The sequence below is a fragment of the Alligator sinensis genome, unplaced genomic scaffold (assembly GCF_000455745.1).
Source record: "Alligator sinensis unplaced genomic scaffold, ASM45574v1 scaffold497_2, whole genome shotgun sequence".
Classification (NCBI taxonomy): domain Eukaryota; kingdom Metazoa; phylum Chordata; order Crocodylia; family Alligatoridae; genus Alligator; species Alligator sinensis.
The window spans coordinates 298,562-314,200 of NW_005843029.1; the positions used below are offsets into that span (position 1 = coordinate 298,562).

General features: G+C 39.5%; 1 protein-coding gene across 1 annotated transcript in view; it reads left to right on the forward strand.

Annotated features, from left to right (window-relative positions):
* LOC102383327 (vacuolar protein sorting-associated protein 13B-like) overlaps positions 1 to 15,639 on the forward strand; it is a gene marked incomplete at its 3' end in the record, with an annotated part of 448,314 nt that overhangs the window by 298,380 nt on the left and 134,295 nt on the right. Inside the window, exon 9 of the mRNA XM_025193225.1 lies at positions 11,603 to 11,730. Coding sequence (XP_025049010.1) covers positions 11,603 to 11,730 — 128 coding nt within the window. The remainder of the gene's footprint in view (positions 1 to 11,602; positions 11,731 to 15,639) is intronic.

Consider the following 15,639-nt stretch of genomic DNA (forward strand, 5'->3'; position numbering starts at 1 on the left):
CCCCAGCCTGTAGCAGATCATGGGATTCTTCTGCCTCTTAAGTGCAGGATTTTGCACTTTGTCCTTATTGAACCACATGAGATTTCTATTGATCCAGTCATCCAATTCGGCAAGGTCTCTTGGGTTGGACAGGCATGACTTGCCCTTCATGAACCCATACCGAATGTTCGTAGTCACCTTCTCCTCCAAGTGCTTAACAGTGGATTCCTTGAGGACCTGCTTTATGATTTTTCCAGGGACTGAAGTGAGGCTGACTGGTCTGTAGTTCCCTAGATCCTCTTTCTTCCCTTTAAGGATGGGCACCATATCTGATCTTTTCCAGTCATCTAGGAACTCTCCCAATTGCAATGAGTTTTCAAAGATTAAGGCCAGTAGCTCTACAATCACAACTGCCAACTCCCTCAGCACCCTGAGTGGCATTGTGTCCAGCTCCATGGACTTGCTACACATCCAGCTTTTCTATTTAGTCCCTAACTTATTCTTTCACCACTGTAGTCTGGGAGCTGACCTTGCCTGTGAAGACCGAGATAAAAAAGGCATTGAGCACTTCAGCCTTTTCTGCATCCTCTATTACTAGGTTGCCTCCCCCATTCAGTAAATGACCCACACTTCTGATCTTCCTCTTGCTATGACATACTTGTAGAAACCCTTCTTGTTACCCTTCGCTTGCTAGCTGCAACTCCAGTTGTGCTTTGGTCTTCTTAATTTCGTCCCTGCATGCCTAAGCAATACTCTTATACTCCACCCTAGTAATTTGTCCTATTTTCCACTTATAAGCTTCCTTTTTGTGTTGTTACTTCTGCAAGAGTTGGTTCCCTGTGAAGCCAAGCTGCTCTTCTGCTTTACTTGCTAGTCTTCCTGTGCATCAGGGTGGTTTGTTCCTGCAATCTCAGTAAGGCTTCTTTGAAGTAGAGCCAGCTCTCCTGGACTCCTCTCCCCTCAGACTGGATACCCAGGGGATCCTGCCCATCATTTCCCTGAGCGAGTTGGAAGTCTGCTTTTCTAAAGTCCAGGGTCCTTACTCTGCTGCTCTCCTTCCTTCTGTTCCTCAGGATCCTAAACTCAATCATCTCGTGGTTGCTGCTGCTCAAGTTGCCATCTAATACTACATCCTCACTAAGTCTTCCCTGTTAGTGAGCAGCAGGTTGAGAAGAGCACAGCACCTAGTTGGCCGCTCCAGCACTTGCACCAGGAAGTTGTCTCCAACACTCTCCAAAAACTTCCTGGATTGCTGGCTGCCACGGCAGGGTCCTACAGGAGGGCCATGGTCTCCTCGAGGCCCCCCTTCCCGTGCCAAATTGGCCCAAGGGCACCCTCAAATTCTCGCCCGCCACGTCTTTGATGTTCCAATATATATTAGGGAGGCTGCCTTACGTTTCCTTGGACACGGTTACTTTTGGCCCCATGAACTCCCAGACCCCTCATGGGTCTTGTCCTGCAAACGGGTGCTTTGGGGCACCCTAGCCTTATGGGCTACGCATGGCTCCAACCACCCCTTATACCACGCCCCAAGCCTCGCAGCTAGAATAGACATTGTTTGGTCTCTCTCTCTGTCTCCACCCATGCCCTCTCTCGGGGGCCTTCTCTGCCACGCCGCCCTCTCTCGGGGGCCTTCTCTGCCACGCCGCCCTCTCTCGGGGGCTGGGGTCTATACATCCCGAATGCTGTGCCCTCACTGGCGCTGGGGACCTCACACTCCGCTGTGAATTTCCTATGAGGCCTCCTCCAACCCCTAATAGCCTCACCCAAACCACCGGTGTAACAAATAGTAACAGAAACATAAGCCGCCTGGCTATAACAACACTTGGCCTACCGGGGTTCTTCATCCCACAGCTGTATCATGTGCTGCTCTTTCAGCAGGCTTCGCTTCTCTTCTCTTCTGCAGCAGAGAGCTCCTTCCTCAATGGCTGCTGGCAGGGAACTGCCTCTGGCCTCAGCTCCTTGGGTTTATAAAGGGAGCCAGGCCCTGCCCCTTTTGGTCAGCTGACCTCTTGGTTGCCCTGGCAACCCACAGCTGGGCTCCTTATACCCTGCTAGGGCTCTTTCTCTAGCAGTTTTCTGCTCTTTGGGAGCAGGGCACCTCAGTGCCCTGTGACACCGGTGCACTGCTGTATTGCCCTCCCAGCGGGTATCAAGGGGACTGAAATCCCCCATGGGAGCCAGGTTCTGTGACTGGGAAAACGTGCATTAGCTGTTTGAGGAAAGCCTCATCCACCACTTCCTCCTGGTCTGGTAGTCTATAGCAGACCCCCACCACAACATCATCCTTGTTTCTCTCCCCTCTGACCCTAACCCAGAGACTTTCAACAGGCCTATCTCCATTTCATAGTGGAGCTCTGAGCAATCATATGGCTCTTTAACATACAGTGCAACTTCTGCTCTTCTCCCCTGCCTGTCCTTTCTGGACAGTTTATACTCATCCATGACAGTGATCCAGTCATACGAGCTGGCCTGTCACGTCTCAATTATTCCAGCCACATCATAGTTCTGTGACTGTGCAAGGACTTCCCGTTCCTCCTGCTTGTTTTCCAGGCTCTGTACATTCTTGTACAGGCACCTGAGGTATTAGTCAGTTCGCCTGATTTCTCAGGAAGAATGAGAACACCTCCTCTGTGACCCCTTCCTGCTTGCACTTCCTCTAGGTCACCCACTTCCCCACTTAACTCAGGGCTTTGGTCTCCATCTACTAGCAAACCTAGTTTAAAGCCCTCCTCACTAGGTTTGTGAGCCTGTCTTTGAAGATGCTCTTCTCTCTTTTGTGAGACTATAAATGGCTACATGATGCACATAAATTATGCTTGAAATCACTGTTAAAATGGAGAGGTAGTTCAAATAATTTTGTCTTATTAAATGGTAATAAGTCAGTATTTAGGACTATCTTGAACTTTTTGACATTTGTTAAAAAATACATCAGGCAGACAAACTGACCTCTTTTCAAAATGTTCTTCATATAATATTTGCAATTTTCATCTCAAATTAAGCAAACCTCCTATTTACTATGTGGCAGGAGAGCTGCTCATTAGTTAGCAAAATTAATTGTAAGAGCATATTTTGTCTGAAATGCCATTAAAATGCTGAATTAGATTCCTAATGAAATGAACTCCTGGAATGCAGAAAGCTGGGAACTCTGAGGCTAAGATGGTTGGTGAGAAAACATTCACTTATCTAAAGTATTTGAATTAGTAGAGCGCACATTTCTGCTCGGTGAACTGAGTAATTATTGTTTATTCATGCCTGCTGTGCAGTGTATGACCGATGACTTAAATGAACAACAGTGTCAATTGAAAGCTGAATGAAATTAAATAGACACTGGAAAGGTAACGATACATACAGTGTAATTATTTAATTCTGAAATACCTTTGTTCCAAAATTTAAAAAAGCATTTTGAATGCTATTGCTTTATAAATTTTACAAGGATAAAAAGATTCTTTAGGGCTCAAATAGCTTGTTGTAGCTTTTACATTAACTGGGAGAATTCATTAAAATGAACTGAGCCAAAATTATTTTGTAAATAATAATAGTTTTTAGCAGGCATAACTACTGAAAGAACTCTCAGTAGTTACTTTTCAGATTCAATATGTTAAAATATTTTAATTTTACTATGCCAATTTCTGCACTTCTTGTTTTCTTTTTTGGCCAAGAGTAAATCACCATTAGACCTAAAGAATGGTAGGAAAACAGAGCAGTGTGGTTCTTTCATCTTCGGTTTGTGTTGACATTTGTAGTTACAAGACAAGAGAGACCCAAAAGGGTTTCTGTTTTAGATTGGGGGAGTTACGTTTGTTTGGGTTTTTTAATTAAAATATACTTTCTAATATTTTGTTAAAGGGACATTTATCTGGGAAAATTCTTGCAAATACATGGATTCACTTTTTTAATAGTAAGATATAATAAAAGTAATTTACAATTGTAAGCAGTATTCAGGTATATTGACTTTCATTTAATGTATTTATAACTACAAAAATAGGTTGTGTCTTATTTCTATAGAAGTATTAAATAAGAAGATGTATAAGCTATATTATACATAATATACATGGATAAAGAGGCTAGTAACCCAGCAAAAAAACAAAAGTAACATGTAGTGACATTTTAGTAGCCCAAGGGATGGCTGAGTGCATCACAAAAGTGTGTTCTTGTTTTTATACTTTGGCATGGATTCAGTACGGATAATTTGGAACTATCTGATAAACCAGTATTATAATCATTGTTAGGGAAAGTTATCTCCTAGGCTAGGGACAGGCACACAAACCAGTTAAGTGATCAGGAACTGGTTTAAAGCTGTAACAGAACAGAAGTTCAGTGCTCATAAACCAGTTTCAAAATGGCTGAAACTAGCTGAAGTTAAACCTGATTGATCATAGTATCAGAGACTTAACCAATTTGTGTCAAACCGGTTTATGCAATGTCTGTCCCAGACCCCTTTTTGCTTTTAAGGTAAACTAGAATCCCTCAGCATCCCAGATGCTTTGGAGCCCTGGGCTGTGATGTCTGCTCCAAAGAACAGGTCTGGCCCTGCCCCTCTGCTCCATAGCTAGAGCTCTGGCAGAACTGTAGGCACAGCAAGGTGTGCCTTGTTTCTCCCTGCCCCCCCCTCGCTGCTCGTTGCTGAAGCAGGGATCCCCCGCCCATCTCCCACAACATGGACCCCAGCCCCATGGACCCTAGGCATCTGGTATGCTAGCTAATGCTGAGAGGTGTCTGTGTATGTGTCTCCAGTTTCACTGGAATAGGTGGACCAAACAGTGTCTGCTTAGGGCTTTTGGGAGCTAGTCAACAGGTCAGCTGATAATGTCCCTCCATTCCTTCCTTGGAAAAAGCTGTTTAAGAAGCTTGAACTAATGAGAGAGGCTTTTGTTTTGTTGATGGGCTGATAAATGCGGTGTTATCAGTCCTCTGCTGGCTCCCTCGCCTGTCAGGTTTGCAGACTGTGTGAAAAAGCAGTGAGAGGGAGATTGAAAAGCTCAGTATCATTCACAGATGCATGCACTGCACACCCCCTTTGCCTCAGAGTTCTAGCTGGGGGATGGCAACACTCCTGCCCCTTAAGCAGCAAGCAGGGAAAAGCCTGGGACAGTGTTGGCAGAGTGGGGGGTATACACCTCTCCTTAGAGCATCCTGCCGGGGCTTAGACACTCCCCCTCAACCCAACACTATAGAAGGGTAGGGACGGCTGCTCTAGCACCCCCCAGCTTCTAGCCTGAGCCACTACAGGCATGTGTCTGCATTTCTTCAGTCCAGAGGGATTGTCTGTCCAGTTGCGAACTGGTTCAACCTAGGCAGGTTAGATTAACCTGCAAAGATTGACTCAATTTGGCTCAGGCTTTTTGAATGCCTGTCCCTATCCCTAAAAAAGCCTAGTAGGCATCAGCCTCTGCTGTCAACTATAATATATAGGGAAGGGATCCCAATAACAGTGCCAGGGCCAAATTGGAGTGTGGTTAGCAGGGACCCTTGAAATCCATTTCCCATGGAAAACTGGAAAAACACAGAATTTGCCTTTTTTGCTTCTACCCCTGCCACTGATAGGTGGCAGGGCCCTGGTGTCCCCATGGCCAATCAGCAGCAGGGGGGCATGGCAAGAAGCATGAGAACAAAGGTGCTACTGCCCTGTGCACTTCACACTTCCACCGCAATTTCAATAAATCCCTACGGTTTAATTTTCCTTCTGGTAAAAATGCAGATTTTTATGTTTTTTTTCCTGGAGATTTTTGTTGTTTTCCCACTGAAAACTAAGATCCCTGGTAATTAGGTGGTACAGATTACAGAAAATAATTGACCTGCTCTGATAAGTTATTGCCAGATAATTTCCCAGAGGTTGTCCTTAAAATGTCAGTTTATTGAAACCACATTCATGATGTCATGTTCTTGCCTCAGGTGGTATGCAGGACATTGCTCACTGCATATTTTAAATGTTAGTATTTAGTTGTTTAAAATATTGTAGAGCCATCAGTTAAGTGTATATATAAAATGCTAGTGTTATTAAATAGTTCTGATCAACTGAAAAAATGATCTAATAGTGATTCTTTAATTTACTGCTTTTCCCTTCCTTAGCTGATTTCTCAAAAAGATAGGTCATCAGTATCTAACCTTCTCCTTCCAAATCGACAAGATACTTAAGCTCTGTCTGGCTTAGTCACCCAACAAATACCATTTGCTTTAGTAGGAGTACTCTTAAGCATACAGTGAGGAACACTGTTAAATACCTTTTTGAAATAGGTCCATTATGCATTATCAGGAGTTTTAGAATACTTTGTAAATTTCTGAGTGGATAATATCCAAAATAGAATCATAATTAAAATGCAGCCAGTCTTTCTAACCAAAATGTTTTTAAATGCTTTTCCACTTTTCCTTCTGCTCATCTCAGTTCATACAATCTTAATTTTAAAAACTATGACAAAAATATCCATACTACCACTTCTAAGATGCGCGCACGCACACACATGTATACAAATTGTGAAGTTAATCAGGAAATGAGTGATTACTTTCAGGAAATGCAAATTGTACACTTTTAATGAAATTCTAAAGAGAATGTTGTAAAAGTTATGCGGTCAGTCAGGTGTAAATTTGTGTTAGAATTATTTGTTTAGGATTTATAGCGTACATTGCTGAGCTTCTTAGTAAACCGGTAAATTCGTTGCATTTTTTATCTCCAAAATATTTTATAAACATTAACTAATTAAGATTTAGCATGGCAAGCAACCAGAAACACAATACTAAATAATATAAAAATATTTTCATTATTAAACGCATCCATTTCCTGCTTCAATTCATTTTTTCACTAATTTACTTGTACATTTTTTAGTTTGCTTTGAAAATGTTCTTCAGCATATACTGTGTAACCCAGACACTTTTATTTCTTAATTGACTGCAGAAAATCCTTGCCTAAAAGCTTTCAGTTCATTTTTAAATTTTATAAATCATGCTTCCCACATGCAGTGCTGCATGTCAGACAGCAACCTAGCCAAATAAGCAGTATTGTGCACCATATAATACAAGTGTAAGATATCAAGAAGTTTTCTGTTAATTTTTTTATTTTCAAGAATGATAGTGAGGATAACAGTGATAACAGGGCATATATTATCACAGTAAGTTTCAGAAGATGTTAGTTTTGGATAAAGAAGCATATTGTTTAACTTCTGCAGAAAATGTTCTTACTGTACTGTCTCAATATCCATCTTCATTTCCTAAGGCATGTTAACTTTAGAAAAAACGAATACAAAGTTACAAGTCAGGAGCTCTTGTGCCACAACACTAATGCTGACTTACTGAATGACCTTGGATAAGTCACTACATCTCTTTGCTTCATTTTTCCCAGATGTAAAATGTAATAAAAATAGTCATTTTGCCTAGTTGATACAGTGTGGTGATCATTATTGATCAATTCTTTGGTTGCTGGATAAAGATGCCATTCATCCTTTTTTTAAGTCTAATTAAAATTATATTTATGTGCTGGGCATTTCTGAATATAGTGTCAATAACAAACTTCAATAATTTCAGTAATGATTAAAAAATAAGGAAAAGGTAAGTAGGGGACAGTTTAGGTCCTCTTGGCATAATGAATTTCTCATTGAATCCACATCAGGCATTGGTCCTTTTCCCTCTTAATTTGTAGGTTTGTTTCAATCTGAGATATTTTTTATCAAGCTGTGGGTGGCTGGCTCCTAGACCCACTCAAGACTGGTTTCAGTGGAAAGAAGACATTCTGCTAGTTTTTAACAAGTGTGGGATCAGTTCAGTTGGCCTAAAGTTATAGAGTGCTGAAGAAGTAGGGCTGGAAGGTCATCTAGTCCAGCCCCCTGCCTGAGGCAGGATCATCCCTATCCAAACCATCCCATACTAACATAATCTAAAATCTACATAAGACGACCCTCAACCCTGATGCAACATATACCTAACATCCAAACTTGCCACAGGTAAAGCACGGGAACCACAGCAGCCAGTGTCCTGCCTCTATAAAATGTTGTCCATTTATGTTCAAGACGTCCTAGGTAGAGGGACACACCTCTCCCCCTCCACTGCAGAGGAAGGAAAAAATCTCCACAGTCCATACCAGTTTGACCATGGGGTAAAATTCCTTCTAGAACCCAAATATGGTAAATCGTTTTGGCCCTGAGTGAAGAGGTAAGACCCTCTAGCCAGGAACCTCTAGCTTTGCTCCTAGCAGGAGAATTGGCACACCTCAGTTGAAGTCCCCAACAGCCGATGCCTCTGGGGAGCCTTAAAAACACCCTGACACACATGTAGCAGAAAAAAGGGAGGGTTGGGAGCAACCAGCAAAGCTCAGAAACATGGGAAATACCCATGATAGAAAATAGACATAGTTACCCCTAGATCATCCCCAACTAGCAGCTATCCAACCTCTTGAATACTTCCACTGATGGAGAGTCCATAGCTTTCATAGGCAGTCTCATTATTCTCACAGTGAAGAAGTTTTTCCAGATATTCAATCTAAATTTACTTTGCTGCAGCTTGAAGCCATTGGTCTGCATTGTCCTCTCTACAGCAAAAGAGAGAATGTGCTTTCCCTCTTCTTTCCTTCAAGTATTTGAAGACTGTTATCATGTCCTCTCTTAAGCACCTTTTCTACAAGTTGACCATGCCTAACTCCTTATATGACTTGCCTTCAAAGCTCTTGATCATCTTTGTTGCCTGCCTTTGGACCCTCTCTAATTTCTCCATGTCCTTTTTAAAATGCGGAGCCCAGAACTGCACACGGTATACCAGGTGAGGCCTAACCAATGCTGAATAGAGAGTCACTATCACCTCCCATGTCTTGCATCTGATGCAGCCAAAAACCACTTTTGCCTTTTCTGGGGCTGCAAACTCATTGAGTCTGGTCTACCAAGACTTCCAAGTCCTTTTCCATAGAGCTGCCATCTAGGCAGGTGTCTCCCCTTTTTGTATTTGTTTTTGACGATTCCTCCTGAGGTGTAGCATCTTGTCTGTATTGAACTTCACCTACTTATCTCTAGTCCAACTTTCCAATCTGTCAAGATCCTTTTGAATTACACTTGCATCCTCCAGTGTTTTCATAGTCCTTCCCAGTTTCATGTGGTCCACAAACTCGCTCAAGAAGCTTTCTGTGCCAGCATTCAAAATACTTAATAAACATGTTGAATAGTGCTGGGACCGGAACAGATCCCTGTGGGACTGCTCAAAAACTTCTGCAGTTCTGACATGGATCCATTAATAATTATCCTTTGCTTACAGCTGTTGAAGCCAGTTATCTATCCACCTTGTAGTATTTTATCCAGTCCACATTTCTCCAATTCGTTTATGAGAAGCACTACAAATGAATATATTCACTTAGCCCTAGTATTTCTCTCCCCGTGTTTTGCCATTCTCAGCTGTGCAAGGATCTGCCTTGAACTTGCCTTGTTGATGTCTCATGGTCAGCTTACTACTTTTCTTCCTACTAGCCAGCCCTGCGTTCTTGAAATCACTCTAACCTCTATCAGTTCTTCCATTTCTCTTGGCCTTTCACATTCATGCCCTAACCAAATCTTGATGTTCTGTACTGTGTAATATTTCTAGTGTTAGGGTTTGTCTACATGGGGAAACTATTGTTGATTGTGGTACTTTGAAAATTTAAAGCCTTCTTGAATTCCCCTTGTCCACTTTAAGACTCTGTTTTCATTTTAGGTTTGTCCACTTGTAATGTGGACTAAACTAACCCTCACAAATGTACTTTTAGAGCAGAATAAGTGTGTCTGCAAAAGGAGTTAGTACAGTATAGCTATTCTAAACAATATACCCATTTTGAAAAGCCAAAGCTTTAACTTCATTCTCTCCAATCCAGATGGCAAAGCTCTTGCTTTCTCCTTTCTTCACTGCTGCTGCAGTATCCTTCTCTCTGTCGTCTCTCCATCCTTTTTCCCTGTTTTTGGTTCCATATAATTAAAATAACTGAAATAACATAGCCATAATAATCTTTCTTCCTTGCTCTTTTATCCAGATTTCTGCTTCCTGAATTGTCAGAATATTTTCTCTTACATACAATAAATTTTAACCTCCTCTTTATTTTTAAAATGGTCTGTAATTACAATCATTTAATCTAAATTTTGAAATCTAAGCACTGACAAGGATTTTGCCTAAAACATTAATCTACAATAGTCTTTATGTCTCATAGTTTTCAGTTGAGAAATATTAATGATTAAATGATTAATTCCTATAACAGCATGCTGTTGCCTTAATCCTGCCCCTTTTGGTACTTTAAAATATAATATTTTGCCTTAGGCCCTATGTTTTCTTAGGTGACAGAAATTAAGTAAGAATCAAACACTGCCTGAAAAAGACACATGATCAGATTTTGTCATGTTCAATTTTTTGGTTTTGGGGTTTGGTTTTTTTGCACAATTTTGTATTGCATATTCCTATGCAATATGCTTTAGAATTCTGAAAAAAGTCAACTCCTATACTGATTTTTAGATTTATTTTAAAATAAGGTAGGAAAATTTCTTGTACTTTCAAAAATGTGCTTGCATGATAATATATATTCTGGAATAGGAAAAATGAAAAGCTTGAGTACATAAAAGGGTTTTTCAAAATACTAAAAGGGAAATTTAATATTACATCTGGGAAAATCTTCATATCGTTTATTGCTTTGGCTGAAAAAGGAATTGTAATAATATTTGGTATGTCTCTTCACTGACATTCTTACAAATGCATCCATTTTTATATTCACATACTATAACTAAATTTAAATATACACTCAAATATAATAGGTTACAGTGATGTTTATTTTCTCATAACTAGAATATGTTATGCTACTTTTTTGTGTATTTTAGCACATTTTAAAACATCTTAGGCTTTAAAGATATAAGGAACAGTATGGAAATTATTCTGTTATACTCTTTCTCATTGTTGCTAAGTTAGCAATTTAATTGCTAGTTAGTGTCTTTGTGGGGCTTCTAATGAAACATATTCAAAATCCTGTTTACTATGCACAATATATTTGGTAAATTATCTAATGTCATTTTTGACAACTTTAAAAGTTTTAATGGGTTTTTGAGGTTTGTCTCCTAAACGTATGCTTTCAAGAGTTGGCAAGTATGATCTTTTTGTGTACTTATTCAGAAAGCTTTCATTAAACAAAGATGTAGAGAAAACAAATCAGAAACTGGTTTTTAACATATACCCCCTCTCATTCTTTGCAACAAGTTTACAAAACTAAAACTTTATTTTTGTTACCCCAGCAGTAATTATTATGGAAAATCTTTTTATTACCATTCCATCACCAACTATGCTATTGCACTTTGAAAAATAACTGAAGTTGCTTAGGTCAAGTATTTGTTATGATTTATTTCATAGGAAAATTTAGGAATGATAATGATGAATTATTAAAATGTAGAACTAATAAAATGCTGAATTTCTTACTATGCTTAGCTAATACATTTCTCTCACCAAACTTGAATCTAACAAATAAAAGTCCACTAGTTTGATGAAGTTCTTGCTGTCACTGAAACACAGTCAAAGCGAATCTATGTAAAGACTTCAAAGAAAATAAATAATCTTATATTAATATTATTAGCAATTTATTTCTGAGTCAGGTACATATCATCTCAGTAACCATGGTTTTTTTTTGTTTGGTTGGTTGCTTTAGAATCTCGGCCTTTATCACTTCCAGTGAAAGCCATGCAGAACTCAACTGAAAGCTGCAGAAGTCCTGAGGAGAGAATGAAAGAATTTATTGGGATAGTATGGGATGCAGTTAAGTGCCTTACACTTCAGGTAAAATGAAAATGAAGTGAGAACAGTTGTGTCTTCCTGCATTTCATGATACTTTTTTATGCATTTTAGCACTTTCTACTAATCTCTATAAAAACAGTTCCCTAGTTTTATCATCTTATATTAGTAGTTTAAAAATGCTAAAAGTTAAAAATTAAAACATGGCTATTTGATAAATTATTTAAGAGCTCTTGCATGTTAAACCATTAGCAATCAGTGCACTCATCTATATACGTGTAATTCTGAAAAGAAGAGTCTTAGGGGAAAAAAGCAGTATATTTTAGGAAGATACATAGGATGCCTATACATATGCTCTGACATGTTCTATACATGTTCTCCCTTCCACCTGCAGAGCCTGTGTATAGACACCCATAAACATCATGGTTCTCACTCTTTCATCATTCACACAGTTTTCTGCCATCTGTAATTGGCACATCAGATTTGTTTTCTTTCCAAAAATCACAGTAGAAGTAAAAATTATATCTGAGATATGTTAAGTTAATAGCTGTGCACACATACATATTTGAAATGCTTACATTTTTGCCTTTTTCTCAACAAGTAAACCACTTAGATTAGACTGTAGACATTTTTTCATATAACAAAGTATAGCTCTGTTAAAAGAACATTATTAAGGTTGCAAAGTCAAACAGTCAGAAATTAGCACATGCCACAGTTAAGGTTCCTTCTTCATATGGTTATAATAATCCAAAATTAATCTTGCAATAGTTGTGGAATTCCAAACATATTTAATCTTTGATGCCACTATCTCTTGGTATGAAAAAATTCAGTGCAATTTTTATGTTAAACATAAAAAAAAACATTATTGAGGGAGAGAAGCATTGTACCATTTATTGTTCCTTCTTGCATAATAAAGTGTTCACTTGTGCATGGTCTGATCCCAAAACCTTCAGTTTTTACTCCTTTTGACCTTGGACAAAACTCTTGTTGGTTTTAGAAGCAGAGGACAATATGAACATTGTAGTTTTACTTCAATAAAATCATCAGGATTGGGGCTTGATCCAGAATCCATTGCAGAATTGAGTGTATACATGCACTCAATTTCATGTTCTGCAAACAGTTCCATTTGGTCAATGGAAGTGTGTGTCCAGTAGTTTAATCAGGGGGTAGGTGGGCAGGGCAGCAGCCCTAGCCACCAATTTAAAGGAGGCCTGTGCAACAACAGCAACAGCTGCCACCTATGTGTTAGGAGCTCACACCATGGCAGCAGCTGTCTGTGCCATGATGGGATCTCCAGCAGTACTGATCTGTGTGCAGAGAGGTGTAGGGCTCTCTAGTGCTTAGCAGCTCTCCTGCATTCCCCCCGCAATGCTCCTCCCCAATGCTAAACTGCTTGCTGTCTGATACTCAACATCCTCTGTCTAGGGCACCCAACAAGGTTGCCAAAACAACACAACTTTTTTTTTTTTTTTTACTAACAATCTTTTTACTGACATGTTTTACATAATGTAAATCTAATCTGTCTGCCAAGCACTGGACAAGAGCCAGGTTCAAATGTATGGGTTTAACACCAACCATAGTAAAAAAGTTTGTCAGTAAAATATTTGCAGAGTGTCAATTAAAAAAATGTCTTGGGTTGGCAGCCCTTCTTGACTGCAGCAATGGTTTTACACTGTCACCAACCCAGGGGGCCATACTAACCTCCTCATCCTGATAACCTTGGCCGTACCCTGCACCATGTTGCCCACTATAGCGAGCCCCTCAGCCCTGTGCCTGTTGGCCATGCTGTCTACCCACCTGCAACCCAACAAGCATCACAGGCAAGCAGCTAGATGCAGCAGGAGCAAAACATGTCTGGGGGAGGGGAGGGAGGGGAGGACAGAGGGCTTCAGACATAAAGCCTCAAGAGAATGTACTGTGCAGGGTGCTGTATTTCTGCTAAAACAGCAGATGCAATTGATCTGCTCTGCCTGTGCACCAGTCTTCTGAGGAGCTTCAATCAAGTCTCATTCTGAGGAGTTTCAATCAATAATAAGCTCAGGGCTTATTAATTTTTTACAAACATCTCTATTTTTTAATGGACTTTATAGACAGGCATCTTTAGGCTTTGGCGACGTGTAGGGGGTGCACGTGGGTGCATGAGTGCCAGCCACAAAACCGGAAGTGCCGGCAGGGAACTCCCCCCACCACAGGGAGACACCACACCCCCCCCAGCTGGCGACTCAGGGGCCATTAGTCACCCATGCCTGGTGCCCAAATTCCAATTAAAAAAAAAATGACTTTGTTTTGTTCCTTTTATCATGCAAGTTATTCATTTGTCTTGTCCCTCCTCTTTTCCTCACTCCCTACCATTTTTCATCAGCATGCACTTTGACCACGTGTAGTGAAATGAACAGGTAAATGAATATTTATATTCTGTAATTGGCTGGAAGTAGATGCCTGTAATAGCCATACAAAGTAAATACCAACAGATCCCAAGGTAATGACCCATAGAACATTTAAAAATATGTTTCTCCCAATGGCTTGGCATAGATTAGACCTTTCTGCTGAAGTATAAAAACAAATAGTAGATTTCCTTACAGTTGTGTTTTTTGGGGGTGGGTTGCCAGTCTGTTTGTTTCACAAGTGAGTCATAAATATGGAATTTAAGACTTAATCATGGCTTTTTTCATGCCGGTATGAATTTAGACGTTGCGATCCTATGCACAGAAATATTTATGATGAAGTTTAAGAGTACTGTCACTGCTTTTCAATTCTGTGTAATATATTTATGCTTTTAGATAACCACATTATATATTTAGAAGTTCTGTGGATATTAAAAAGCCAAGTTTCTGGAATTTTTGAAGTCCTAGAGTCACATTGTGATCAGATTATTGAAATCAGGTCCCTGGATTCTAAGCTTTTTGCTAAAGCTGTTTGCATGTTCCTAGATCATTTATGAACACAGTTGTAGAACAGAAAAGTCTGGAGTTGTCGTCAGATAAAACAGAACTTCATAACTTAGTCATCAAAGGATTATTATGTTAGTGGAAGTTTGAGTAAATAAATGTGTTTGGAACCAAAGTCACTGGAAAGTTTTCTTTGGAGCCAAGGCTGGTACTTGCTTAGCCCAGGCCCTCTTGCTTATTGTAGAGCCCTGTATGAAGATTTTGTACACTGGAGTTGTGGTAAGCCAGTATTTCAGTGAAAAAGACTTTCATGCTTAACTATGAAAAGTTGTTTTTTATTATTTAGTTGTTGTAGGATTTCATATGCAGCCTTGAAGTCTTTTTGGCAGCTAGGCTGTAGGGGAGGGAAATACTAACTCTTCACGTGTTTCTGGTATTAATAGTTGCTAAAATCATGAAGCAATATAAACACAATTATTTTTAATTGGTTGTTAATGCTGAATTCCAGTGAGAATGATGAGGGATCTGTATTGAAACCAAATGAATTAATGAGTAATGCTATAGTGAATGCCAACCAAAAAGTGCATAATTATTATTTGCATGAGTTAGTGAAGTATTCTGTATGCTTTAAAATATCACTGGAATATTGAAAAAAATAAGTCTAGGATTATCTGAAGGAATATTTTCTCTGAAGAATTTAATTTGAGCTGAATTACAGTCAAAATGCAGTATTATTTGAAAGGTTAGAAATAAAATCATACAGCTGACTTACATTCTTGTTCCTTGCAAAGATCAGTATGATATTTTTATATCATGTAACTTAACAGTAATATACAGTAGCTCTTCAGAGAGAGGTGATTTCTTCAGCTGCTTATTTATCACAGAGTGAATGAGACTGATAGCAGGAAATGAGCAAAATCATTTTAACTTTAGTCACTAAAGCTTTCCCAATGATTTCTACAAAATGTTTTAGTTTTCCAAGATTTATTGAGAAAATCTAGAGGATGTACTGTGAAATATTGAGTTTTTCATTACCAAATAAAATACTCTTTTAAATTAAGGAAAG